We start from the raw sequence: 27,204 nt of genomic DNA, 5'->3' as shown, positions 1-27,204 counted from the left end.
ACATTCGGATAGGGTCTAAACCTGATATTACACAGAGGAAAATGCTCATGGCTCAGATGTTTCTCAGTTTGGTCCGTTTGGGATATTAATGCTAATGTTTTAAATAATATATAATAATAACAACTTTTCTATGGTAGACTCAGTTCATTTGAAGCATTCACATATAAATAACTGAAATGCTCTCAGACCTGAAACAAAGCAAAAGTGAAACATCTCCCAGACATGAACAACTTTTGCTCAATCAAGTTTATTTTGGAAGAAAATTATCATCATCAGAAATATTTCTGCCGAAACAAGGCCATCATTCCTTCATCGTGTACATTAAACGAGATTAGTGTCATTATTCCAAATAAATAGAATTGGCATTGAAGTAAGCTTTAGTATGAAATCACACCACCTCTCATCTCTCCGCTCGCTCTTCTTCTCTTCACACTAGATTTATTCTTTATCTTCAGCGGGTAAATGTAAGCGTCCCCGTCCCAAACCAATATACAGTATGATACACAGTTACACTATTTACACATCTGTTATGTTTCTTCGAATCAAAAGAAGCATCTCGCTTTGATAATCGCTGATTAACGTCCCACGTCCAAAAATAACCACTGTAAAACCTATTCAAAAGAAAAAGTAGATGAGAAAGCAGATACAAGTGTTGTTTACGCTGGACATTCACTGCTCAACAATCACACACATAAAAGTGCTCGAGTGCACCTGCGCCAGACGGTACGGGAACACATAGACGTACCGCCCCGACACACACACAACTCATTTCTGTTCTTCTGCTTTAACATGCGTTCCAGTTATACCAACATATATGATAACAAACTAGTCACTAAGTTTTCTGAAAATCTTCCGGTGAATAGAAATAAACAAAACAAAATGAGCGTGGAACACTACGAAGCCCATATGGATTATAATGCGTCATAAAGCATCATAGGTTCAAATACTCATTCCAATTTGTGACAATAATTGAGACCACAGCAGTCACACAAAATCCTTATAATAAATAATTGATTGTTTAAAAGCCTGACATTACAACACTATAAATATTACACACGATAGGTCATGAAACCAGCGGTTGCTTGTGTTTTTCTATTGAAGTATAACTATGAAAAGTATTTTGTGTTTCAGTTGTGGTCACAATTATCCTACGTTTATAATGCGTTATAGCTGCGGTCTTCATAGGATGCGTTTCTCACTCCATTTGAGCAGTTCTCGTAAATACCCAGAATTCTGTGCCTGTTCCCGATGGCCGTTTTCTCTCTGTGAAGGAAGACGTATCTTACGACCGCTGTATACAAACACGACTCTCGCAGACCTGTGCGCTCATTTCTCATTCGCTCATCAACATCTGTTCAATATTCTTCATTTGTTCTACAAAACAACTCTCAGCCAACGCACGGCTGACATCATAGAGTTAACAGCAAACAGCCATCATCCCGTCACGCGTCCCCGAAAGTCTGGATCTGACGGGTCACGTGTCTCTGGCATAACACAAAGTGCTTGGTGTGTTTATGGGGGAAACAAGATTATAAATTCAATCTTTCAATGAACTCCCTCTGCGTTAAAAGTAAACAACTATTAGAGTAAACACAAACTCACGAGATGGTACGATTTAACATCTAACGAATGCCTTTGAGAAGTTTGGTTTTGTCCTCCACAAACCCGCTTCACACTAGACTGCTGTGTGTGATGCAGAAACCACATCGCTTTCTGTTCAAACTATACTTCCGATCTAGATTCACATTCTAGTACTGGATCACAATACTTTGCCCTACTTGCTGTACGTTTGTCTAAACAATGCTCTCTCAAATCCAACACCACTCCTCAAAGTGACCCTTGTTAGTGTGCAATCCGTTTACCCGCCCGACTTTAGTATCTAAAGAGTGTGTCATGTTAAGCAAAACAAAAAATCTGCATCGTCCAGATGAAATCATCCCTGACCTAGACTGCATCCCTCTAATACACCACTCGATGAAATAAACAACAGGAGCAGAACGCAGACGTCCATCCAACCCGAGATTCACAGAAGTCCAGAGATTTCTCTCATTCAGCCAGAGAAACAGAAGAAAGGCCAACATATGTGTTGGCGTCATCACGCGTTGAACAGAACGACAGTCTCACATTAAGAATGACAGAGAGAGACAGACGCAGAAAACTGTGACAGATGGATTTTAGACCACTAAGATCTTGACTTCATCCTGTTCGTCGGGCCGGTAGAAGAACGGGATGCACGGGTTTTCTCCCAGGAAGGACATGGGTTTGGCCTGAGGATTCTGGATTTCCTGCAAGAGCTGCATGATCTGACGGGCCGTGCCGTCCTCTTTGGGCCTCAGTGACGGGCCGGCAGCGAGCTCTGGTCCAGATCCGGGCCTCTCGGAACTCTGGGAATGAATCTCAGGATCCATGCTGGACTGAGGTCCTACAGACGCATCGACCGCAGTGCTTATGTCCAGAATCGCTGTGTGGAATGAGATTAGACAAATATCACTAAATAAAAATCACAGAAAAGTTGTGAAGGCTTGTACACACCGGGACGATAAGCGCGTGTTTTTCAAGATGTTTTTGGACGTTCATACCCAAGCGATTTTCACTGGCGATGAGCCGGGTGAACGTGCAAATTCCCTCCCTGACATAGCCGGCGCTTAATGAAAAACAGAAACACCCCGGTACACAAGGTGGCGCTGAGCAACTTTATGGATGTTTCTCAATTTTTGTTTTGCACGTCGGTGTGTACACTCACATTGGCGCCCTTTGTTTAGTCACGAGCATTAAACGTCAGCGATTAATGCGTGCGATTATCGTCCCAGTGTGGACAAGCCTTGAGACTGACTACCATACCATTCTACACTTAGTATACACCAAAAAATTTTACTGAATTAAAAAAAAGAAATGGAATTATTTCATAAGCTTATTTACAACAAATAAAACCTTCTTTTACTCGTTTATTCTTCATTTATTTTTAAGGATTAAGCTGCACCAGTTAAGATGACTGGACAGTATTCAGATGAATGGCGTGTTATCAGATTTAGCGGTTGAAAACAGGCCTCGGAATATTGCAACTGACCAATCAGAAATGAATCTGAATCAGACCTTCCGATACTAATGCGTGTCTATGAATGACAGTGTTGTACCTGGACTATCCACAGCATTGAGCTGGCGTCTCTCAGCGGGCTCTTCTCCAGACGGCAGGAGGTCAGGGTTACCGATGGCACTCATGTATCTGCTGTACCACTCGTTTCTTTCCCCCACCAAACGCATGACCAGGTCCTGCAGCTCGGCTAACTTAGTCTAAAACACACGTCACATCATCAGCAACATCACACAGCAGAGCACACATACAGTATATTTCTTACACAATCATCGCAGGTACCTTCATCTCCTCCTTGTCTTTGGCCAGCATGTTGATGTATTGCTCTTTTTCAAAGTGTCTCTGTTTCATGATGGCTCTCTGGTTCTGATACAGTGCAATGTATTCACCTAACAGATCAAACGGGTAGCTATGAGAAACAGTGGTCGACCCAAACTGGTTTAATTAATGGCCAGTGCAAGACAAAAAATCATCAGATGCATAAAAACATTTGGGCATAGGGCTGTGATGATTATGAAACTTGGCGTTTGTCTGTTTTTAGGCTTTGACGATTTATTGTCCGTCTTGGGGCATTGACGATTATGGCAGTTAATTGTCTGTTTTTAGGCTTTGGCGATTATTTGTCTGTTTTGGGGCGTTGACGATTATGACGATTGATTGTCTGCATTGCGGACATTGGCGATTATGATGAGTAATCGTCTGTTTTTAGGGTTTGGCAATTATGACCATTAATTGTCTGTTTTTGGGCTTTGGCGATTAATTGTCTATGTTGGGACTTTGGCGATTAATTTGCCCGTTTTGGGTCTTTGGCGATTGTGACGATTAACTGTCTGTTTAGGGCTTTGGCAAAGAATTGTCTGTTTTGGGCTTTGGCAAAGAATTGTCTGTTTTGGGCTTTGGCGATTAATTGTCTGTTTTGGGCTTTGGCGATTAATTGTCTGTTTTGGGCTTTGGCGATTAATTGTCTGTTTGGGGCTTTGTCGATTAGTTGTCTGTTTGGGCTTTGTCGGTTAATTGTCTGTTTTGGGCTTTGGCGATTAATTGTCTGTTTTGGGCTTTGTCGATTAGTTGTCTGTTTGGGGTTTTGTCGATTAATTGTCTGTTTTTGGGCTTTGGCGATTAATTGTCTGCTTTGGGCTTTGGCGATTAGTTGTCTGTTTTGGGCTTTGCCGATTAATTGTCTGGTTTGGGCTTTGGCGATTAATTGTCTGGTTTGGGCTTTGGCGATTAATTGTCTGGTTTTGGGGGGCTTTGCCGATTATGGCGATTACTTGTCTGTTTTGGGGGGGGCTTTGCCGATTGTCTCTGTTTTTGGTGCTTTGGCGATTGTCTGTTTTTTGGGGGGCTTTGACGATTAATTGTCTGTTTTAGGGCTATGAAATTTAATTATCATACATTTTTGTTTTTTCTAGGAAATACATTGGAAAAAATGGGGTCATCATATATTCAAGGTGTAGGCTTTTACGTGTCCATAATACAACCGCCAAATACTTCATTGATAAATTGAGTAAATTGATCAGGGGTGAATTGAAGCCATCATTAAAATGCTATCAGTCATAGAAAAGCTTCTAGTCTGTTTTTTTCTCACTTGCAAGATTACAATAAAATTTTACTTTACATTTTTTAAAGTGATGGTGTTGTGGTGGTACATTTTACCATTATTACCATACTTTAGTTACAATATATACACTAAAATATGCACTATGCAGGCACTACAGCTCCCCTTGTGTCGTCTATAGAGATGTGCAATAATTGCGATGATCTGAAACCATCGCGATGAGGTCAAACAAACGCGATGAGACGATAGTTTAATAATCGTGACTGCCCTATTTGAGCTCATTAAAATCCACCTAGAAATATTCAGAACCAATGGGCATCTCAAAATCGCCGATGGGGTTTAACACATCCAACATCTTACAGTTCAGTTTGTATCATGGCTGTGTTTATGGTTCCCGGTCTGTTCCCATTAAGAAATATTTAGGCACTTGATGCCATCCGTGTTCTCACCGATCGTGTCCGTTTCCCCTGAGAGCTGAATGCAGCGGTGTTCCAGCTCCTCTAATCTCTCCCTCAGATCCACCTTCTCCTGCATGAGAGTTGTGAAACGCTGCTGGAGTTTCTCCATTGCATCCCGCTGAACCTCATGGACCTCCACAGGAACACCACTGGAGCTCTCCGCTAAAACACACAGACACACGCCGCTCACAAAACTACATCTGCACTTCCTGAAGGAAACAACAGCTGGGTTAGTCCGGAAGTGTAACCTGTCTCTGTGCGAGTGTCGTGATGATGATGATGATAATGCTCATGACTCATAGTCGCCAACTGTTGCCGGGTGGCGTGATGAAGTCTCCGCTCCTCTTCAAACCTGCGTCTCATCTCATCTCGCTCCTCCTCCAGACGTGACAGAGCGGAATGCACAAACTCCTCCTAAACAAAACAAAGAGCAAGAATTCACTCACTGAAGTCAAAACGAAACGGATTTGATGTGAAAGCAATTCAGTCTTTTATTTTGACCAACTCACCATCTCTTCTCTGCTCTCGAAGTCTTCTGGGATGACAATCTGAGACTTCATGAAGCTGTCTGCAGGTGAAGGACTTTCCAATCCATCTCCTTCAAAATCCAACAGGCTATTTATCAGTTCGTTCACAACAGAACCGTGGAGATCTGTGGAGCGCTTCAAAGTCAGACTTACCCTGATCTCTACTCGACTGGCTCATCGAGGAGCTGTTCAAGAGCTCCTGAACTTCAGTCTTCAACTCCTCATTGTCTCTGACCAGCTGATTTAACTTCTCCTGCGGAAAGAAGCAGGCAGGGGATTTGAGCATGCAAAGGTTGAAAATAAGAATGGGCTGCATTTCTTGTCATGCCTGGCAGTTACCTGCGCCTGCTGCAGCTGCATGTGACTCTGTTCCAGCTGAACTTTGCCCTGCACCTCATCGTGCTGAAGTCGGTCCATCAGCTGCGCCTGCTGCAGGAACTGCTTGTGTAGATGTTCACGCTCCGCCACCAGCTGCTGGTAACCGGCCGTGTACTGCTGCAGATGACTCAGGTACTGATCTCTCTGTTCCTGTATGGACACCCTCTCCTTCGACTTCTCGAGCAGCTGATTGGACGAGGCACGGACAATAGGATTAAACAATCATTATGGAAGAATATTAAATGAAAATCTAGTATAGTCATGTCAACAGACCTGTTCTTTGGCGTTGTGAAGATCTTCCTGCAGTTGACCCATCTTACGAGCGATCTCCTTCTTAATGTGATGCTCTGACTGCAGAGCGTTGGTCAGCTCCATGTTTTCATTGGTCTGGAGGAAGAAAACAGTCATAACTCAGCCAATCGGATGAGACGAGGTGACCGTCATCTTTCCAGGAAGATGCTCACCAGCTTGACGAAGCCGTTCTGAAGCTCGGCCAGCTGATCTTTCAGGTCTCTGTTCTGGGCCAGCGCTCGACTGATGGTGGCCTTGTCACTCTGGGCGTCCTCTAAAATGCGCAGTCGATCATGCGCGTCTTCAACGGTGCGTTCTGTCTGTCTCTCCAGCTCCTCCAGCCTGACCTCCTGTTCCTGCACCAGTCGACTGAGCTGCTCATTGTCCCGCACCTGTGGGACACACGGCGACGGTTATACACGCATGTAACGACGTGTGGGGGAAAATGCTGCTGGCACGTTATGACGCTGGAATTATGTGTGGCGGTCACCTGTGCTTGATACTGTAGACTGAGAGAATCGCGTTCCTGCTGAAGACTGCGGATGGTTTCCTGAAGGGCCAGTTCACTTTCTGAGGGTCCTGTGCTCTGTGACGAGGCCTGAGACTCCTGCTCTTTGTTCATCAGAGCTGCAGACAGAAAAGACATCAAAAGTATGAAATAACCTTCAAATGGAAGCGTAACGAATAATGCATGTAGCGGGTGTGTATAAAGCCTGTGGTATGCTTCCCTTTTTTATACTCGCGTACAGCCCAACGCACAGCCTTGAAAAGTATACTTCCTTCGACTCGTATGCGTACACACGAGTTTTGACGCATGCGCATTCCGACATATTGCAATAACTCTTCTGGCCAACAGGTGTCCTTAAGGAGCATTTATGCTGGTTCGGGGGTGGCGAAATGAAACAGAACAACAATAAAGGAGAAGGACATGTTGCTTTGTTGGTTGCTACTGGAAGAAGAAGCAACGGTGTCTACAGGACATTGTTGCAACCTTGTGGTTAAACTAATTACGGCAAGAAACGCACGCGCATGTGTGACCTATGCATACTATGTAGGCGAGGTAACAAAAACAAAATTAGCGTTAAGTGCGCTGTACGCTGTCCTTCACGTACGCTTCAAAAGGGAAGCATACCACGGCCTCAAGAAGTACCTGCAGCGTTCTCCAGCTCTGAGATCTTGTCCTGCAGTTCAATAATTTCAGCAGCTGTGGTGTCCCTTTCCTCAGACATCAGCCGTACCTACACAACACAACACAACGTTCAGCATCATAAACTCTCTCCAGGAGTGTGTGTGTGTGCATATGTACCTGAGATAGAAGTTGTTCCGTCTTGTCTTTCCAAACTCGCCCCTCCTCCTGTATCTGAAGAGCGTACTGGTCCCTCTCCATCCTCAGCTGAGCTACCGACTCCATCAGCTAAACAAAAACACACTTTAATCATTCTGTGCCAAAACCTAGTGAGCTACGTCACTTCTGGCCTTCATTTCATGAGCACCTGTGAATGTGTGTTGAATATTCGGGTCACAAAACCTGTTTAAACAGATGCCAATATCAAACACACACCTGAGCCGTGTGCTCCTCTAACTGGTGTTTCTCCTCCAGTAGAAGATGAACCTGCTGTTGTTCTGACGGAGGTCCAGACTGACTGGAGAACTTCACACGCAGAAGAAGAAACAGAGACGTTTACGTCACAGGAAACAGAAGACGAGTATTGCGTGTTGTGAGCGTGTCTGCTGTGTCCTCACCTGCTGCAGCATGCTGTCGGCCATCTCCAAGCGCTTGCCGAGCTCGTGGAGTTCATGCTTCGCGGCTTTGTTCTCATTCACTCTCAGTTTGAGCTGCTCGGAGAGTTCAGAGCTCTGCTGTCTGGACTCTTCACTCACGTTACTGAGAAACCCACAGAGAACATCAAACATCTGCAGCTAGCGCAACAAGCACACAGTGATGATGAGAGAAATAAAACTGGACATACTTCAATCTGAGGATTTCTACTCGGAGGTTGTCTCTCTCCTTCTCAAGCTCTTTATTGTGCTGCAGGAAACAAAACACACGTTTTTGTAACGCAAGCTGTGTCCGTGTGTCAACTTAAACCGTGATGCGGAAGCTTCCTTTGGTACCTTCTCAAACTGTTTCTGTTGTGTAGAGACTGTTGATAATGTTCTCTCCAACTCCGACACTCGCCGTTTACTGGCCTGCAGACGCGAGCTCAGATCCTCTGCCTCCACTGCACAAAACACAAACACACGAGCTCAAACATTTGTGTACATGGGTAAATATTACACACACACACACACACACACACACACACACACACACACACCTGTCTTCTGTCGTGCTGCCTGCTGTGTGTAAGACAGCGCCGTCTGGAGCTCAGATTTCTCAGACACAAGTATGCCGATAGTTTGGATGTGAACCTGAAAAAATAACAACTAACACGTTACTCAACTTCACATTTGTACAATTAAGACTGACACACAAAAGCTCATTACATTTATTTCTCACAAGTGACTCGTTTCATGAATATCACATTATTCTTTTTGGATGTATTTAAACTAAACCCACAAGATTTTAAAGGGTAAATCTGAATTGTCATTAAATTCAAAATGAGTGAAAATAAGCATAATCATTAACAACAAAAACAAAGGTTAAATCTGTTGTCAGCCCAAGTTTATGTACATTCGTATTAAATTCATTTCACATTGTATGGTAAATTCTGAACACTTTCATTCATCATCATTCATAACATCTGAAATATTAGGACGTCACTGTGTTAAGCATGTTAAACAGAACAGAAAATAATAATTTAATTTGTTGAATTAAATGTTTAAATTGACCATTTAATGTTAAATTAAATGTTCATGATTACATTAGCTGAGGTGCATTACTTTCTTTAAAGCTTCTGCTAAATATGAGCCACTTCGCAAGATGTAAACACTGGTCCAGAAGCACTTCCGGTTTGAGTTTTTATTTATTTTCATACAATTTTAAAGGGGCCATATGGCACGAACACATGTTTTTCTGTGTCTTTGGTGTGTTATAAGTTGCCCATGCATGTATTAAACTCGTAAAATCGCACAAATGAAAGTGTGGGAACAAAAAATTCATTCTATGTAAAAGCGAAGGCTCACCCAGACCTGCCCGAAACGTCTCGTGTAGCCACACCCCCACAAATCTACGTCAGTTGGTGGTCTGATTTGACTAAGACCGCCCAAATGTAGACGCAAGTAAGGTGGGCGTACCTGTCAGTACAATTGAAGAGGAACCTTATGTTCCAAATATGGTCAGAGGCGTCACATTTCCCTCACACGCTTTCAGTATTCCACCAATCACTACACACTGGTTAACTGGCCAATCAATCCGCGCGTTTCAGAGAGGCGGGGCAAAGAGGAGATACAAACACGCACGATATGTGGAAAATACAGCGTTTTTGAACCTTAAATCGTGTTTACACATTGCATTACATTTAAAACAAACGATACTATTCGTTTTAGCCGTGTCATGTGACCCCTTTAAATCTCACATATGTAATTAAATCTTAACAATATTTGCTTAACATTCGGATATATTTAGTTTCAAGTGTGTGTGTAGTGTTAAAAACTAAAACACGAAGTTATTTCGGACCAGCGTTGATTACGACATCTGAATAGGTAAATGGGTCAATAGGTAAATAATTTGACCAAATCATTTCAAATCTTCAAGAAGAAGATCATAAGAACCATTTGTTCATGAATCAGAGCGTACTCACCTGCAGCTGTTCACGTATGGCACCCTGCTCCTTAGAAAACTTCTGCTCGAATTCCTTCCTCTCCTGCGCACAACACACAAAAAGATCAATCCTTCATTTAATCAAATGATCAGTTTAACATTAAACCGTAGGTTTGGGCTCTGTACCTTCTGCAGCTGTTCAGAAAGATCTTGAGACTGTTTCGTCTAAAAACACAAACAAACATATTAATATAACATTAACCATAACTAATAATATCATACTATCCAGGTAGATCAAATCCTGTTGTACTGTAGGGAAGATAAGTTGTGGTACTAATGAATGCAGTTGTATTGATGTTATTTATGTCAGAAACTAAATCTACTAACCAAAATGTATTAATCAAAATAATTAAAGAAATGTAACCTCAGTACTTAAAGGTGCAGTGTGTAATTTTTGGAGGATCTATTGACAGAATTGCAACTAAGATAGCTATGTCTTCAGAGGTGAATAAAGACCTTACACATAATGAAGCGTTATGTTTTTATTATCTTAGAATGAGCTATTTCGATCTACATACACCGCGGGTCCCCTTACATGGAATTGCCCTAAACGGACAAACTGCTCTGCAGAGCGCGTTTCGTAAGTACATTATCTCCTTCGGCAAAGAAGCAAAAACGTGACGACATCTTAGTTCTGTTTGAGCCACCGTAGTGCTTCGAAAGGGAGGGGTAAGCGGAGTGAGTCGTTGGTTGCAATTCGCAACCTCAACACTAGATGCCGCTAAAGTCTCCACATTGCACATTTAAATAACTAATGCTTTCAAAACTGAAATTTTTGTTATTTTGTTATTACTTAGTTAGAATGCAAGTCACATGCACAACAAAAGTGAGTTAACACAAACAGATTAGAGTAAAGAAGTCACAGTTTCGTTAAGATATGCACATATGTGAATGTGAGTGTTAATTGTTTCAGTGATGACGTACGTGAGCAGTTCTTGTTTGTCAACAGAGATTTATTTTAATTACTGGTTTGAGCATCAAGCAGAGAAATGAGTGCTGCATTTTAACATGCTATACAGACTAAATGCAAGAACACGTCCTCCTTAGACAACACAGCATGTTAGAGACACACAGCCACACACATACAGTGACAGACAGTCGAACAGACACTCTTACCAGTGTCTTGAGTTTGGTTGCGAGCTGGGCGTTTGTTAGCGCGCTGGAGTCCAGAGCAGCCGCCAGCTCTTGGTTGCGAGTCTAACGTGCCGGCATGCACAGAGAGAGGGAGAGAGAACAGAATGAACGACGAGCTGAGGTGAGGGGTGTGTGACGGCACACAGAGGTGTGATAAAGTATCGGTTTGATATGAAATCAAATCAGTGAGGGATATAAAACACTTATTTTTCAGTGTGGAAATATATCATCGATCTCTTTTACAGATCAGAAAAGTTTAGCTGAGGTTGTTTTGGTAATGTCTGTTAACCACTGTACCCCTAAAAAGTCAAGAAAACGAACTTTTAAGAGATAGACAAATAATAAAAGCGGCCTTTGCCCTCAAACAACAAATAATGAAAAAAGTTATTTTCCTGCTCAGGATTTTGAGTAGTGAAAGTGAAGCAGGATGTTTGTTCAGTGGAGCAGGAGATCATGTGAGCACTACATCACACTACACACACACACTTCCTACAGGACACACTAACGTAAACAAGAGAGATCACAACTACATAACCAACTTGAGTAGATAAGAGGGATTCGTCCACATTTCGCTCTGTAAACTATAAAGGAATTCTGGGATTTAGTAGTGCACACGACATCAAGTTTGACGCTATGTAAGACACAGACTGTCGGCCCCTCCCACTGCTACACGCTTCTTTCATCTTTAGAAACTTACACAAGCACTTGAATAAGATTATTACTAAAGTAATTATAACCCTCCCGTCCACATCACATCACATTAAACAACACGATCTGCCATACGCTGCGTTTAAATATGTTTAGTGGACACATGATTCCAGGTAAATGAACACACCTCCATTTCTTTCTCACTGACGGTCGGTGGTCCGCTGTCCCCATTGATGTATGTTGTTGACTGAATTGCAGACAGGAGAACAAGAAAAGGTCATATAAACATAAAAAGAATGTTCATTTGATATCGAAACAACAAGTTGGATTTATGGATCCTTTAATGTGCTTAACTGACATTTAATTCTGTTATTTGCAAGCATTGGTAAAGAACGAAACTCTACGTCTTGTAACTACTAAGAAAGTTTCTTCCCAAATGTATGCGAATAGATTCGTGGCATTTAAAAGGAGCTACAGGAGTCCTACACTATATTTTATTCAGTATTTCTCAATATTTCATTCTCAGAACGATGCTATGTGAGCTGTGAATGCGGTTCGACGGAGGAAGCAGATAGACAGGCGACTGACCTCAGACAGAAGTCCATTGAGCTGCTGGGAAAGCTGTCTCAAGCTTTCTGTGGACGACAGCGGCCTGCAAACACACGCACACACACGTCAACATTACATAACGCTTTCATAGATGATACAGAATTAAAACGCACACCATTCTCAGATTATAAAATGTCAGTGTGCAGTCACTTTAATTCAACGTGTTCTGATTCACCTGTCGTCTTCCAGCGGGCGTTCATCGCCGTTTGCATCTGCTGTGTGATTCTGATGAAACAAAAACACAAACGTGACACAAAAACAGACAAGAGTTGTGTGATGTGAAAAGTGACATAAACCTGACAAAGCAACGCTCTAAATGAAGTGAGACACACGGATCACGGCAGAAGTGTTAATATGAACATCAACTGCGTTTTAAAACCTAAACGGCTCCTACCTACACAGCATTATTCGCAGTATTTTAAAGAAAAGGTTTGCTGGTTGGTGATCCGCACCTCTAGTGGCAAGTAATGTTGAGTAATGCTGTGTAAGCAGGAAGTTTGATCTTTTTATTACACACACATAAAGACATGCAGACAGACCTGCAGAGCCGCATTATCAGCGACACGCTCGGTGTTAATAGCATAAGCGAGGTTAGAGACGGCCGAGTCTCGGTCAGGTTCTGCGCCGGGCTCCTCCAGCTCCTGCGAGACCCGGTTTCCCAAATCCACACGGTCCTGAGACAATACAGCGACAAACACACACTCACGTGTCAGTGGATTAACTCACAGTAAGTACACACGCCATCAAATACACAACATTCTGGAGCATGTTTCATTCGTGATGCGCACTTTTGTTCATAAAGCCATTCAAGTTTTCAGTTTCCCGCAGCACGACTTTAACGTTACGTGTGAGAGATGAAGTCAACATGAAACAGCCCTCACAATCCATTTTATTTCTGTAATTTAACATATTTCTGAGTAAAGCAGGACATTAAACGATTAAAACCGGCAGATGACGGGCTTCCACCCGGAACTGAAGCTTAATGGGAATTTAAAAACAAGCATTTGGCAAGCTGGCTGTGCACACAGAATAAAAAAAGTAAATAGGCTGTTTTGATTTCATGTTGACGTCAAGCTCATCATGCAGCGAGACCTTCAAACCAAAGCAAACTCGGTGCCGGTTCAGAATGACCTCCTGTGATCATGTGACGGCATGCAGGAGTAAACTCAACAGACAGGAGCTGCTCACCTGACTGCGGTTGACAAATGGAGGTTGAGACACTCCATTAGTCAGATTAAGATCAGATACCACAACTTTGAGAATATTCTTAATCTACACGGGGAAGGAGAAGCAGAGCATGAAAGAAAAGGAATAAGTGAGAGTGACAAACGAAAAGGAGACAGGTAACGCAAGGTGAAGGGTTAGTAGTGCAGAGGTTAACTATCTACTAGTGCAAAAGATGCAACAAATAATGTTTGTAAGCAGATTCTCTAGAAAAATTCCATAACCTTAAAAATCACAGACGGCCCGTACAAATACAAGATTTCAGTGTAAAACTGCTTAAAGGTGGGGTAACAAGCTATTTCATGCCTTCTGACTTCTATACGCTGTTAAACGAGCTGGCTTCTCAAGCTTAACAAGGTCAACTTATTTCTGTGCTCGATTCACTCCGCCAGGGTTCGTGCGGGTGTCGGAAAGTTTTTTTCCAAACATGGATTCCAGTTTCTTAAAAAGCGTTCTTAGTCCCTTATTGGACAATTCTCCTGGAAAAGCGTGCCCACGCGTCAACCAGCCAGCGTGAGAAAGAGCGTCCCATCAACGCCGCTTCACTCGGCTGACGGAAGTTGAGGTGTGTTTGTTTGCTCACTGCATTTCAGTGATGGATGTTATATAAACGGTGGATATAACGCTAGATTTGGAGATTGTTTGAAACTGATAGATGGAGCGGTCATATGTCTGCGTTTTGTTGGCAATCGGCACGAACGTACATAATGTAAACAACACGAAGGGATTAATGCGATGATGTGTTGTGTGCTCGTGCTGTAGTTCCATCCCCATGCCCGCCTTCAGCAGCTCGCCTTTTTCCGGAAATAATGGTACAGCTGTATCTCCCTTTTATAAATTTGATTAAACTAAATACTCTTTGAAGATACGACGTATGCAATACTACTGTATAGGTACTCAAGATTAATATGAGATTGGCAGAAACTGCGTGTGTTACCTCATCTTTAAGTTCTATATACAAGACCTGTTTGAAAACCAGTAATACCACAGACAAGACGACAATACACATGGCAACAGGAAATGACAACAAACACAGTTTCCTTTTGTCTTCCTTTGTGTTTTTCATGTATGTACTAACAAACACACGATGCATAGTTTTAAAGACTTTAAAGACAGTGTCAGACAACGTCAACCCCACTGAAAACAGGGTTGACAAAAAAACTCAACTGAACTGTGACATCTAGGAATCAAAATAAATTGGACTTGCATGGTTAAAACCTCATTTATTGTTTCAATTTTTACACAAATTGTAACTTGTTAAAGCTCAACTGTTTAACCCCGTTACCAGCAATAACAAATGAAGCTAGAAAGTATTTAGTAACAGGGTTGCTGATTTAGACTAACAGCTCTCACTGTTCTCATTCTGCCATCTTTGTTTCTAATTTGTGTTTGTCAATCAAGACATAAAATTATATTCAGACATCCTCTAAACTTTAAAACAGAGTTGAATATAAAACACAGACTGCTGTCAATCTGAGGTTCAACAGTGGACAAACACAGCAGTTTCTGAATCTAAACTGTTTATGCATTTTCTTTTACTGCCTATGTGTTACAAATAAAAAAATCAGCAGCTTATATTCTGTCCTATGCCCCAAAATAACTGATGGTGAGGTGAACTGCACCTGACTCACATTGTCCGGCGAGCGTCTGTCAGCTGGGGTGTCCGGCTGGTCGACTCCTTTCACTTTCCTTTTCTTCTTTGGTCCAGCACTTCCAGTGTATGGAGTACTCTTCTGCTGAAACTCCTTCAGCTGCGGAAAGACACAGAGGAAAGCTGAAATGCTGTTCTAACATCAATGTCAACCTTTGTTTGAGTTTGGGCTACATGTTACAGGAAAAGCAAACAATTTACAATAAAAACTGAAAAATCAACAGAATACAGATTATTTATATTAACAGCAAAAATAATAGAGTTTAGCATGATCCAAGATGGCGCCGCAGATGGCTGCCTCGGTGTGGAGCTCTCCAGTTGTTTTAGTGTTTTTGTTAGTTTGTCCTGTTTTATGTTTTTCCCTTACAATCAGTTTCAAGAGATGAACTGCTGAACATTCGGCAGTGCACACCATCTGATCTTTTACCGGTTTTTGATTATTCTGACATTTTACTTAACATCGTAGTCTGAGGCGCAGCGGCGCTAACAAAGCGCTCCAGGACGCACAAGCGTGGGAAGTGAGCCGGCGCGCTAATCAGGCTCAGAAAGCTTGGCTTTAAAACTGCGCTGCCTAGCATACATCTGGCTAATCTGCGCTCTCTGCCAAACAAAACGGACGAACTTCTTCTACTCTACCGGACAAATAAGAATTTTTCAAACTCTGCTGTTTTGTGTTTCGTGGAAACGTGGCTAAATGACTTCATCCCGGACAGCGCGCTACATCTGCCCGGCTACCAGCTGTTCAGAGCGGACCGCGACGCAGACTCAACGGGGAAATTGCTCGGTGGTGGGGTATGTTTCTACATCAATGAAAAGTGGTGTACAGATACAACAGTGATGAAGAAGATGTGCTGTCTTGACCTAGAAGCACTCTTCATTAACTGTAAGCCCTTTTACTCGCCGCGAGAGTTTTCCTCGTTCATTCTCGTGTGTGTTTACATTCCACCGCAAGCGCACGTGAGCGTGGCGTTACAACAGCTCGCCGATCACATCACGGACACTGAGCAACAACATCCGGACTCTGTTATTATTATTCTTGGCGACTTTAATCAGGCAAAACTTACACTCGAGCTGCCAAAATACAGACAACACATCACATGCCCTACCAGAGACAAAAATATTTTGGACCATTGCTACACCACAATAAAGAATGCATATCGCTCTGTCCCTGGAGCAGCTTTAGGACTGTCTGATCACTGCCTGGTTCACCTTATCCCAGCCTACAGGCAAAAACTAAAAGCTGCCAAACCTATGGTAAGGACTGTTAAAAGATGGACCAACGAAACAGAGCGGGCCTTACAAGCCTGTTTCGAGTGCACCGATTGGAGTGTTTTTGAAGCTGCTACCAGCGATCTGGACGAGCTCACAGAGACTGTAACATCATACATCAGTTTCTGTGAGGATTTGTGCATTCCTACCAGGACTTCCTTAAAATACAACAATGTTAAACCATGGTTCTCAGTAAAACTCAGACAGATTCGCCAAGCCAAGGAGGATGCCTACAGAAAAGGGGACAAAGTCTTGTACAAGCAGGCTAGGAACACATTGACAAAGGAGATCAGAGTGGCTAAGAGAAACTACTCTAAAAAGTTGGAAAACCGGTTTTCAGCCAACGACCCTGCATCTGTGTGGAAAGGCCTTAAAGACATCACCAACTACAAGCCACCATCCCCCAATTTTGCAGGCAATCAACACCTGGTCAATGATCTGAATGACTTTTACTGAAGATTTGAAAATGCTAACTTTACACCTCACACCAACTCTGACATTCTCTCTACACAACACCTATCACCTTCAGTCACCCCACCTCCTGCACTTCAGAACAGTGAAGAGGATGTGTGCCGAGTCTTTAGGAAACAAAAGACAAGAAAAGCACCAGGCCCAGATGGTATCTCCCCAGCCTGTCTTAAAAGCTGTGCTATTCAACTGGCCTTCATCTTCTCTCAGATCTTCAACAGATCACTGGAGCTGTGCACAGTTCCTTCCTGTTTCAAGCGCTCCACCATAATCCCCATCCCAAAGAAACCCAAAATCACAGGACTGAATGACTACAGACCGGTCGCTCTCACATCTGTGGTCATGAAGTATTCGAGAGACTGGTACTGGCTTATCTGAAGGACATCACAGAACCCTTGCTGGACCCCCTGCAGTTTGCCTACAGAGCAAACAGGTCAGTTGAGGATGCAGTTAACATGGGGCTGCATTTTGTCCCGAAACATCTGGATAGACCAGGGACCTATGTGAGGATCCTGTTTGTGGACTTCAGCTCTGCTTTCAACACCATCATCCCATCACTGCTCCAGACAAAGTTAACCCAGCTATCTGTTCCTGGCTCTATCTGTCAGTGGATCACCAGCTTTCTGACAGACAGGCAGCAGTTAGTGAGAATGGGGAAACTCACATCCAGCACCCGCACAATCAGCACTGGCGCCCCCCAGGGGTGCGTTCTCTCCCCACTGCTCTTCTCCCTGTACACAAATGACTGCACTGCCCAGGACCCTTCTGTCAGACTTCTGAAGTTCGCAGACGACACCACACTCATTAGCCTCATCCAGCTGGCTGTCTGGTGCAGTCATAACAACTTGGAGCTGAACACACTTAAAACAGTGGAGAGGATTGTGGACTTCAGGAGAAACCCCCCTGCACTCCCCCCTCTCACCATCATGAACAGCACTGTGGCAGCAGTGGAGTCATTCCGGTTCCTGGGCACCACCATCTCTCAGAACCTGAAGTGGGACAATCACATTGGCTCCATTGCTAAAAAAGCCCAGCAAAGGTTGTACTTCTTACATCAGCTGAAGAAGTTCAACCTACCACAAACTCTATTAAAACAGTTTTACTCAGCTGTCATAGAGTCTGTCGTCTGCACATCCATCACTGTCTGGTTTGGCTCAGCAACAAAATCAGACATCAGAAGACTACAGAGGACGGTTGGGACTGCTGAGAAGATCATTGGTGCTCCCCTGCCCACCCTCCAAGAACTGTATACATCCAGAGTGAGGAAAAGGGCTCAGAAAATCACCCTGGACCTCTCACATCCAAGCCATCATCTCTTCACAATGCTGCAGAGCACTGAGCACCAAAACAACCAGACACAAAAACAGCTTCTTCCCTCAGGCCATCTACCTCTTGAACAGTTCAATGTTTTTACACACCGTGCAATTAATAACTCTGTGCAATAATAATTAAGTGCAATATTAATTATATCCTCCAGATAATACACTATCTATTTTTATACAACTTTTTCTGTAAATTATATTTCATTCATTCTGCTGTATATAGCACATACCTTGTACTACAATAGTCTATTCTTATTTTTACTTGTACATATTTACATACACACATAGCTTTACACTCTCTATATCTTTATCTTATGTTTATTGTATTGTATTTCTTAATGTTTTATACCCATAGGCCCTTATTTAAATCATTGTGTACTGTATTCTATTGTGTTATGGTCTCTGTGTACTGTTGTTGCTGTTTCTGTGTTCTGGATGCTCCTGTCACCAAAACAAATTCCTTGTATGTGCAAACATACTTGGCAATAAAGCTCTTTCTGATTCTGATTCAAACAAAATACTGATGTTAATGTTCTCTAACGTTGGTATAGCATCTTAAAGCATAAGCACTAAGGTGAAACAGCATTGCTGCATTGTAACAGAAAACAAAATAACATAGCAAATCTCATTTCTTTAAACAGAAGACTAGAACAAATTTTAGGAAGTTCGAAAAATTAGATATGGTGAAAGATGTATGAGGCCCTATTTTAACAATTAAAGCGCGTGGTCTACAGCGCAGGGCGCAAGTGCGCTTAGGGGGTGTCAGAATCCACTTTTGCTAGTTTAACGAAGGGGAAAATGGTCAGCACGTCAGGTGCATGGTCTAGAAGGGTTGTCCCTATTCTCTTAATGAGTCATGAGTTTGTTTTGGGCAAAACATGCAGTAAACCAATCAGAGTCTCATCTCCCATTCCCTTTAAGAGGCAGTTCCGCTCGCGACTTGGCGGATTCACTTTTTACATGCAGACTTCGCAAGAGCAAAGACTGGACAACGCGTCGGCTCATGCGCGAGGTTAAAGCGCGCGAGCAGACCATCTACAGGACAAGCCGGATTTGTATCTTTATGTCCACAATAATAATAATTTACGTTGTAATCTATTTATTTGCAATACTTGGCATGTTTGTTTGTGTGCTGCAGCGCATCCCTCTGTGTGTAATAAGCAGTGTTGGGTGTAACTAGTTACTAAGTAATTAGTTACTGTAATTTAATTACTTTTCCCTTACTCTTATTTTTCTGTAATTCAGTTACTTCTGATGTAATTAAACTAAATACTTTGTGTAATAAGTGTGTGTGCAGAAGAGGAATTGACATCAAAATTCAAAGTCTAACTTGAAAATCCGTGCTTTAATGTATAATTCTCACATTTGTAATTAATAATAATACTTTATGTAGTTTTATATTATTTATTTGAATGAATTAAAAGAGCCGTTTCATGTCTATCCTTGAATCACTTAACTCATCAAGGTTGATGTAGGATATAGAAAGTAATTAGTAATTAAATACTTTTTGAAGAGAGTAACTTGTACAGTAATCTAATTACATTATCAAATGTGTAATTAGTAGCTAGTAATTAATTACTTCTTCAGAGTAACCCAACACTGGTAATAAGCAGAGTGTACGTGCGCCGTGCACCCGCCTATAGGCGCATATTACTAACGCACTCTTTAAATAACTAAAGAAATATTGCGTTGTTGACTTTAGACCAAGTTTCAGTTGGTCAATGGCAAAGTCTATTTCAGTTGCCAACAACGCGCCGGAACACACCTCGTTCTCAGACCAGCACGCCCATGGGCGCAAATGCATGTGCTATTTAAGCAATGTGGTGCACGACGTGAAAATGAAAACTGCGTTGTGCTGAAACTAGCAAATAACACTTGCGTCGTGCCAGGCACTGCATTCCGCCGAGTGTGTGATAGGGCCCTTAGTGTTGAAAATGAAGACAAAACTATTGTATCACTGTGACTGTGATAGCAGACCATGTCCACAAGTCATGCGCTGACGATCAAAAACCTGTTTTATTCTGACACGGTGTAAAAAATGTGGTTTGAATAGACCGTATCTTATTCTCTGACGGACGTGATCAGATATGATTTAAGACCAGTACACAGTATATTCTGTACTTGAACATCTCATGTCCTAATGCTGTAAATGGAGAACCCACTTGACTATCAGGCCAGATCCTCTATAAACATTCAGAGCATGCGTGCTGTTTTCTTCAGCTGTCAGAACAACCGGGTCTTAATCAGCAGTCAAAAGACACAGCCCCGGCTGTGTCATCACTGAAATACCTACGTTTATCTTTCCTTAAGTGTTGACATTCCTGGACACACAAACAACTGAGCAGCCTGCCTAGACAGTATTTTGGCTTTCAATGAGCTGTCTATATAGTGAACCACCTATCAAGACAGGGTTTGGGGAATCAAGTGAGCTGCCCACCTAGACACCTTGACAGTGATGATAGCAAGCTACCTACCAAGTGAACACCTGAGGAGGCATAACTGCATACCTATACTAGCAGCCTAAATGGCATTTTAGGAATCTGAAGAGCTTATTAGCTTGACAGCACTTGTAGGCATCAATATTTATCATGCTGTCTACACAGACAAAAATGTTATCTACTGACATGCATTTGAAGTCATCTAGAGAGTTGCACACCTAGGCTGCTCTCAAATGTACCACCTAAAACTCAGAGTAAAAGACCACCGTGAGGGGTCTCGGAACAAACAGGCCAAATTAATACATGCGCTACATGTTAAGTCCATAAAGTCAATGAACCAGCTGTTAGTGCTGTCACTCTCTGCCATTGAACTAGCCGTGAGTAAGCTAACACTGCTCAGCTTATTTTAATTCAAACAATGAACTAAAACTTGTTATTATATAATATTACATTGCTACGCGTTGTTTAAATTAATTTTTAACTTGGCGAAACTGATGCCAATACACAGAGGCTAACAACATTAGCATGCTAAGCTAAACTGTCACTCGTTCACTCACACACGCTAATAACATCAGATCACGTTTCTGACATGGTTTTATTGTTTTAAACAAAACTGTCAGATGAGAGTAGCTAGGCAGATTCTAGTTATTTACAAGACAAAGTTTAGTTTCGCTGAGACGTGCAGGCGCAGCTTAATCCCCGAGCTTTCCTGACAGCTACGACCGGACAGGGAGTGCTGGCAGCCGGATGGGCGCTCGCGGAGAGGCCGGTAGACGTGGAACGCCGCCGTGACAGATTTAACGCGCGCGCTCAAGCGTCTTTAATTAACAACAAATAATTGTTAAAGAAACAACGAGAGTAATTATTAAAATAAATGTGGTAAAGGTACCTTTTTCTTGGCTGCAGCGAGTTTTATTTGCCTGCTCTGGTCAGCCATCGTCTCGCGCAGCTGAGGGAACGGCACCACGTCATCAGATGAACTGAATCCGCGTGTGCGCGCGTGCGCAGGTTTGGGTCGAATACTTTCTGAATATTTTCACAGTTTTAGTAAAATGTGTAAAAAAAATCGCCCTTTAAGTGACATAAATAATAAATAAATACAGGTCAGTTACTCAGTCGGTACACACAGTGGTGATCAAAACCACTTTAATAAAAAATTGTAACGTTATTAGAATTACAATCAGAAAGAGCTTTTTTGCCAACAGTGCTTGCACACCAGAACATTTTTTTTGGTATTTGAAGCTTCCAGTGTATGCATCCAAATTCAACATCAACACACATATAGACAATAAAAAACATAAAATGTAGAGACAATTTTACAGAAGTATATTTTATGAATATACACATTTACAGACGTTATATGTACGTACACCTGTGCAAGATGTAATAAAATGTGCAGAAATGCACGGGAAATATGCATAAATATATAAATCAATGTTTACAGGAAACATTAATACAATAAATATTAATGTAAACTAGTATTTAATATATTGTTAATCTTTTTATTTTATATTTTTTTATTCACAAATGCACAAAGGCAAATTTCGGGGTAAAAATCTACCTTTTTGGTTTATTTTAATGCCTATGCTATATTTTAATTTAAAATTCAAAAATTGCTCTGCTATGTTATTATGTTTTTTGTTTATTTATGACTTTTTTGTTGTTGTTATTTTCTTCCTTGTATGATTATGTTTTTTGTGACGTCTAACTCTCTACATTGTTCTCAATAGTTTTGCACGTGTTATATTGGTTTATTGGCATTAATAAATAAAGAACGCAGCTACTTCCTGCACTTCCGGGACTACACCACACATCCAATCAGAACAACCCAAATTTCGCGCACGCGCATCTGATCGGTCGAGCGTCCTGGCGGTAAAATCGAAACGCGAATGTCAGCAATGTAACGAACGTCATTGAAATTAGTTAATAATTTCGGCAGTTGCTTAATTGAACGTAACTGAAACGTCAATCCTACAGGTAAATAAACACTCACAAATGATTTTATAACATTTATATTCGTTCATATTATGTTAATGCTTCTTTTTACAACGTTTAGTTTCCGCGATGTCACATAGAAGAGATTCGGTGCTCGTCTCATCTCTGGGTAAAGGAGACAGTTTACATCAAGAAGGTTTGGATTTGACCACGTTTCATTACTACGCCGTTACTGTGTTTTAGGGTGTCTCTTCACATCATCTGTGTTGTGCCGGTAGTTTTAGCGTCATTCCCTCTGTGTCAGACGACAGAGGAGGATTTGATCCAGAACCCTCTGCTCTGTAAGTTACTGGCCACACTGTCCCAGCATGTGGACCCAACTGGACTCACACAGCAGCTGAGGAAAGATCTGGAGAAGGTCAGACTTCAATAACATATCTACATTCACCCTTTAATATCATTGAGGAATAGTTTATGATGTCTGAAGCAGTGGCATATATTGGGTAAACGTGCTTCAGATTTACATTACATTTATTCATTTAGAAGAAATGAGAGAGCATTTAACATTTCACCTTGTGAGCCAAAAATATACAATATACATATTTATGTTTACAATAGGAATAGAGTTGAAACTAGAGAGGAAAAGAAGAACATGAAAGATTCAACAATGTTTTGTTAACAATATCAAATAAAGCTAAACTTATTTATTTAGCAGATGCTTTTATACAAATTCGACAGCGTTTCACATTTTGTCAATGAGCTGAGAATTTCTGATTATTGATCATTTATTAATGGGCAAGTCTGCCTTTTTTTCAACATTTTTCATTTTCGACATTTTAGTTTAAATCGTCATGTGTATGTTTTAATGCTGTATTGTGGGATCCTTCCTATGTGCAGTTCACCTCTGCATTATGATATAATATATTCGGATGATATATATGATATATATATGATATAATATATGCAGGCGGAGCGTGAGGTGCACACTCAGAGGTTGGGCTGGCTGCGTGTGGAGGGCGTTCATCGACTTCTGCAGGAGATCCTTCAGGAGAAGCGCTTCAGCACAACCTCCAGCACTTCAGCAGCGGAGGAGAAGGTGAGATGAACCACAGCGACTGACGATTGCTTTCAGAAACATTTACCGAAAAATTCGTGAAAAATTGATGTCCATTTGAGTTTGTTAGTACATCCCTGCCTTCACAACAATAAAGTGATTTAGGAGCAAATGTCTTGAATGCTTCTAATAGCCAAGACATTTCTGCGATGTTGTGTAGTATTTTACTTCTAATAAAACATTATTGAGTATGTTAATTGCTCAAAAGAACTAATTTCTCGAGTATAAAAGACAATGATCATTCACAGCAGCAACACACAGCACATTATTTCGACAGTGTGTACTTTGAAGGTTTGTTGTGTAAACAGTTTTTATTCTGTAATCTAGAAGAAACGAATACTTTTTTCATGAATTTAGATTCCTGCTTCGTTGTGTTTGTGTGTATATGGTGCAGTTCTACAGCACATTGGAACAGTGTGTGTTGGTGGGGCAGTGTGTCAGACTGTTGGACAGCAGCTCTGATGTGAGTGAAGATCACGCTGCTCTTCTGGCACTTTCTGTGGAGAGATTGACAAGACATCTGCCTGATGAACAGGTACATCACACCACGAACTAATAAAGCGTGGTTTTTTTACAATTATAAAGGTGCTAAAATGATTCCCACCATGACCATCAGAATATTCAGATTTTATAAAAGTTTCGGTTTTGTTGGGCTCTGCTGAAAGCGTTTGTGACTTATAACCGCATAAATCATGTTGGAAGTACACGGGTACTGTACAAGCAATGTTGGGTGTAACTAGTTACTAAGTAATTAGTTACTGTAATTAATTACTTGTCACTTGAAAAAGTAAAGTAAGGGATTACGCTTATTTTTCTGTAATTTAATTACAGTTACTTCTGATGTAATTAAACTAAATACTTTGAGTAATATACAGTATGTGTGTGCAATAGTGGAATTGACATCAAAATTCAAAGTCTAACTTTAAAATCCGTGCTTTAATGTTTAATTCTCACATTTGTAATTCTTTAGTCAGTTAATAAGATTCATTTATGTAGTTTTATATGATTTATTGGAATGAATTAAAAGAGCCGTTTCATGTCTGTAGAAAGTAATTAGTAATAAGTAATGAAATACTTTTTGGAGAGAGTCATTTTTACGGTATTCTAATTACACTATTGGATACGTAATTAGTAACTAGTAACTAATTACTTTTTCAGAGTAACTTGCCCAACACTGCGTACAAGTCAACATTATGACACGCATGAGCTTGTGTTGAATCCAGAACATTGTGTATCAAAGGCTTTTGTTTGATATTTCTGCTTTCAGGAGGTCTTACAAATGAAGCACAGGCTGCCATCAGAGCTGCTGAAATATCTCAAGAAGAAGGCGGGCGGCATACTGTCATACTATCAGCCTGACTGGGGTAAACACATCTTTCTGCACCTCACTCTACTCTGATTTTGACAGAGAGAGACTAAAAATGTTTTTTATTTGTGTTTCAGAGAATGAAAGCGAAGGTCTCAGGAATGTGAAGCTTTCTAAACTTCCTGAGCTGTTGGACGGTGAACAGAAGAAAGCGAAGAGCCTCAGCGAGAAGAACAGCGAGAACATCACATTACTCCAGCGACAGACTCGCGCGTACCTCTCTGTCAGTTCATCGTCTGCGTCTGTGTGAATGTGCGGAGGTGCGTCCGAGGCTGGTGCTATATTCAGGTTGACTCGTGGTTTGTGTTTGCTTTGACAGGAGCTGCTGAAATGTATGAAGATCCTGCAGTGTCTCATTCTGGATCTCCGGCTGAAAGCACAGAAAGATCTGGACAGAAAAAAGATCGAGTACTTTGAAGCCAAATGTGAGATCGGTTTGCAGAAGATAAGGTATGACCGTCGTTGGTTTGTTTTGTGCTCGTTTATTTAAATGAATGGAGGTATTTCTGTAACGATGAGTTTTCAGGGCAGAGATGCTGGAAGTTCAACTTGACACCTACACGAGAGACAAGATCGCAGCTCATAAAAGAATTACGTGAGTCACGTCAGCGAGTATCTTCACATGGACTGCTCTCTGAAATCTTGCCTTTTGTTAATTTAGTCATTTAAATAATATTTAAATTAGTCATTTAAATAATGATTACCAATGAAAGAGCAGGAGGACGTTTAAACACTGGTTCTGTAGTCAGTTATGATTCATTATTGTGTTTAGAGTGAAACTCAACGCAGAGCAAAAATCTTCAGAGATGGAGAAGCAGGCGGTGGAGTCCAAGCTTGCGTCCTTTGAGATCTACGGGAAGGATTTTGAGGCTCTGGCTGAGGAATACTCCAGACTCCAGCAGGAGATCGCCACCAAATCCTGGGCACTGAAAGAATTCGCTATATAAATACAAAAAATCTGAATTTCCTCAACCCTACAGAGAGTAAATGTGTTTGACTGTGGAATCCTTCAGCTGTTTCCTTAATAAATTCATTAAAAACTCTTCATTAGAAGTGTTGGCCTTTAGTCATGTTAGTGTTTCATTTCCCAGTTCTGCAGCTTGGTTTGTTTTTATTTGAATGATTGTCAGTTCTTTTATAAAGGTATTGCATTAAAATAAAAGTGTTCTTGAAATGTTATTTCTTTTTTTAAAAACTTTATTCAGCAAGTACATTTTTCTACATTTGAAAACGTATTTGAATGTAATATAATACTTTTTATATATAATTGCTGTTTTCTGATTTGTAATTACTTAAGTACCATTCAGTCACAAAAAACACCCATACAAATAATATTTTTAAAAATCTACAATAGTTTTAAATTATTTTAATGTAATGTAATATAAATATTTGCCTTCTTAAAACTACTTGTTGTATTCCTCATTTGATATAAATTGTTTTTGATGTATCTGCTAAGGTTTTTCGTGATGGTAATAATATCATATTGAAAGATATTATTATTGGCCGTTTTTGTTGCTTTTAACTGTTTGGCTAACCGAAACCGACCCAAATCTTAACCGAACAATTTTCCTTTTACGGTAAGCCTAACTCAAGACAGGATGTAACCAAATTAATGCTTGGCTTTTTGTTTCTTCTGGCTGACCAGACTCGTGGCAAAAACGAGCCTAGTGCTGTTTGACACAAGACTGAAAAACAATGCCAGAAGGGCCCAATTTAAAGGGATACTTCACCCAAAAATGAAAAATCTATCATCGTTTACTCACCTTCGAGTTGTTCCGAATCTATACATTTTTTGTTCTGATAAACACAGAAAGATATTTAGAAGAATGCTTATAACCAAACAGATCTCTACCCCCATTGACTCCCATAGTAGGAAAAATTACAATGGTAGTCAAAAGTGCCCCAGAACTGTTTGCTGTCCTACATTCTTCAAATGTGCTTCTTTGTGTTCAAGTGATTT

At 41.2% G+C, this 27,204-nt stretch overlaps 2 protein-coding genes across 7 annotated transcripts; one reads left to right on the top strand and one right to left on the bottom strand.

Annotated features, from left to right (window-relative positions):
• Window positions 1-228: 228 nt before the first annotated feature.
• golga2 (golgin A2) lies at window positions 229-21,839 on the bottom strand. Of its 5 annotated transcripts, XM_057356037.1 has the most exons (28): window positions 21,719-21,839; window positions 15,313-15,432; window positions 13,646-13,729; window positions 12,997-13,131; window positions 12,633-12,682; window positions 12,437-12,500; window positions 12,036-12,095; window positions 11,183-11,263; window positions 10,193-10,231; window positions 10,047-10,109; window positions 8,622-8,715; window positions 8,419-8,525; window positions 8,274-8,332; window positions 8,047-8,188; window positions 7,865-7,954; window positions 7,610-7,717; window positions 7,454-7,541; window positions 6,794-6,930; window positions 6,477-6,695; window positions 6,286-6,399; window positions 5,974-6,198; window positions 5,788-5,887; window positions 5,617-5,705; window positions 5,356-5,521; window positions 5,099-5,269; window positions 3,374-3,480; window positions 3,135-3,291; window positions 229-2,461 (listed from the first exon to the last, which is right to left on the bottom strand). In XM_057356037.1, exons 1-28 carry the CDS (start codon window positions 21,764-21,766, stop codon window positions 2,175-2,177), a joined length of 3,204 nt encoding a protein of 1,067 aa, XP_057212020.1. In that variant the 5' UTR covers window positions 21,767-21,839; the 3' UTR covers window positions 229-2,174. The 5 variants fall into 5 exon arrangements, with proteins under 5 accessions (XP_057212020.1, XP_057212029.1, XP_057212045.1 ...); XM_057356046.1 differs by lacking the exon at window positions 11,183-11,263; XM_057356062.1 differs by lacking the exon at window positions 12,997-13,131.
• Window positions 13,068-26,390, top strand: haus4 (HAUS augmin-like complex, subunit 4). 2 transcript variants are annotated; one of them, XM_057356090.1, is made up of 10 exons: window positions 13,068-13,184; window positions 22,886-22,960; window positions 23,043-23,182; window positions 23,732-23,860; window positions 24,273-24,413; window positions 25,146-25,242; window positions 25,322-25,467; window positions 25,564-25,694; window positions 25,771-25,839; window positions 26,017-26,390. In XM_057356090.1, exons 2-10 carry the CDS (start codon window positions 22,894-22,896, stop codon window positions 26,189-26,191), a joined length of 1,095 nt encoding a protein of 364 aa, XP_057212073.1. In that variant the 5' UTR covers window positions 13,068-13,184; window positions 22,886-22,893; the 3' UTR covers window positions 26,192-26,390. The 2 variants fall into 2 exon arrangements, with proteins under 2 accessions (XP_057212073.1, XP_057212064.1); XM_057356081.1 differs by lacking the exon at window positions 13,068-13,184 and adding an exon at window positions 22,409-22,806.
• The last annotated feature ends 814 nt before the right edge of the window (window positions 26,391-27,204 follow it).

This window comes from Triplophysa rosa, linkage group LG2 (assembly GCF_024868665.1).
Source record: "Triplophysa rosa linkage group LG2, Trosa_1v2, whole genome shotgun sequence".
Lineage (NCBI taxonomy): Eukaryota > Metazoa > Chordata > Actinopteri > Cypriniformes > Nemacheilidae > Triplophysa > Triplophysa rosa.
This window is presented reverse-complemented; position numbering and strand designations above follow the sequence as displayed.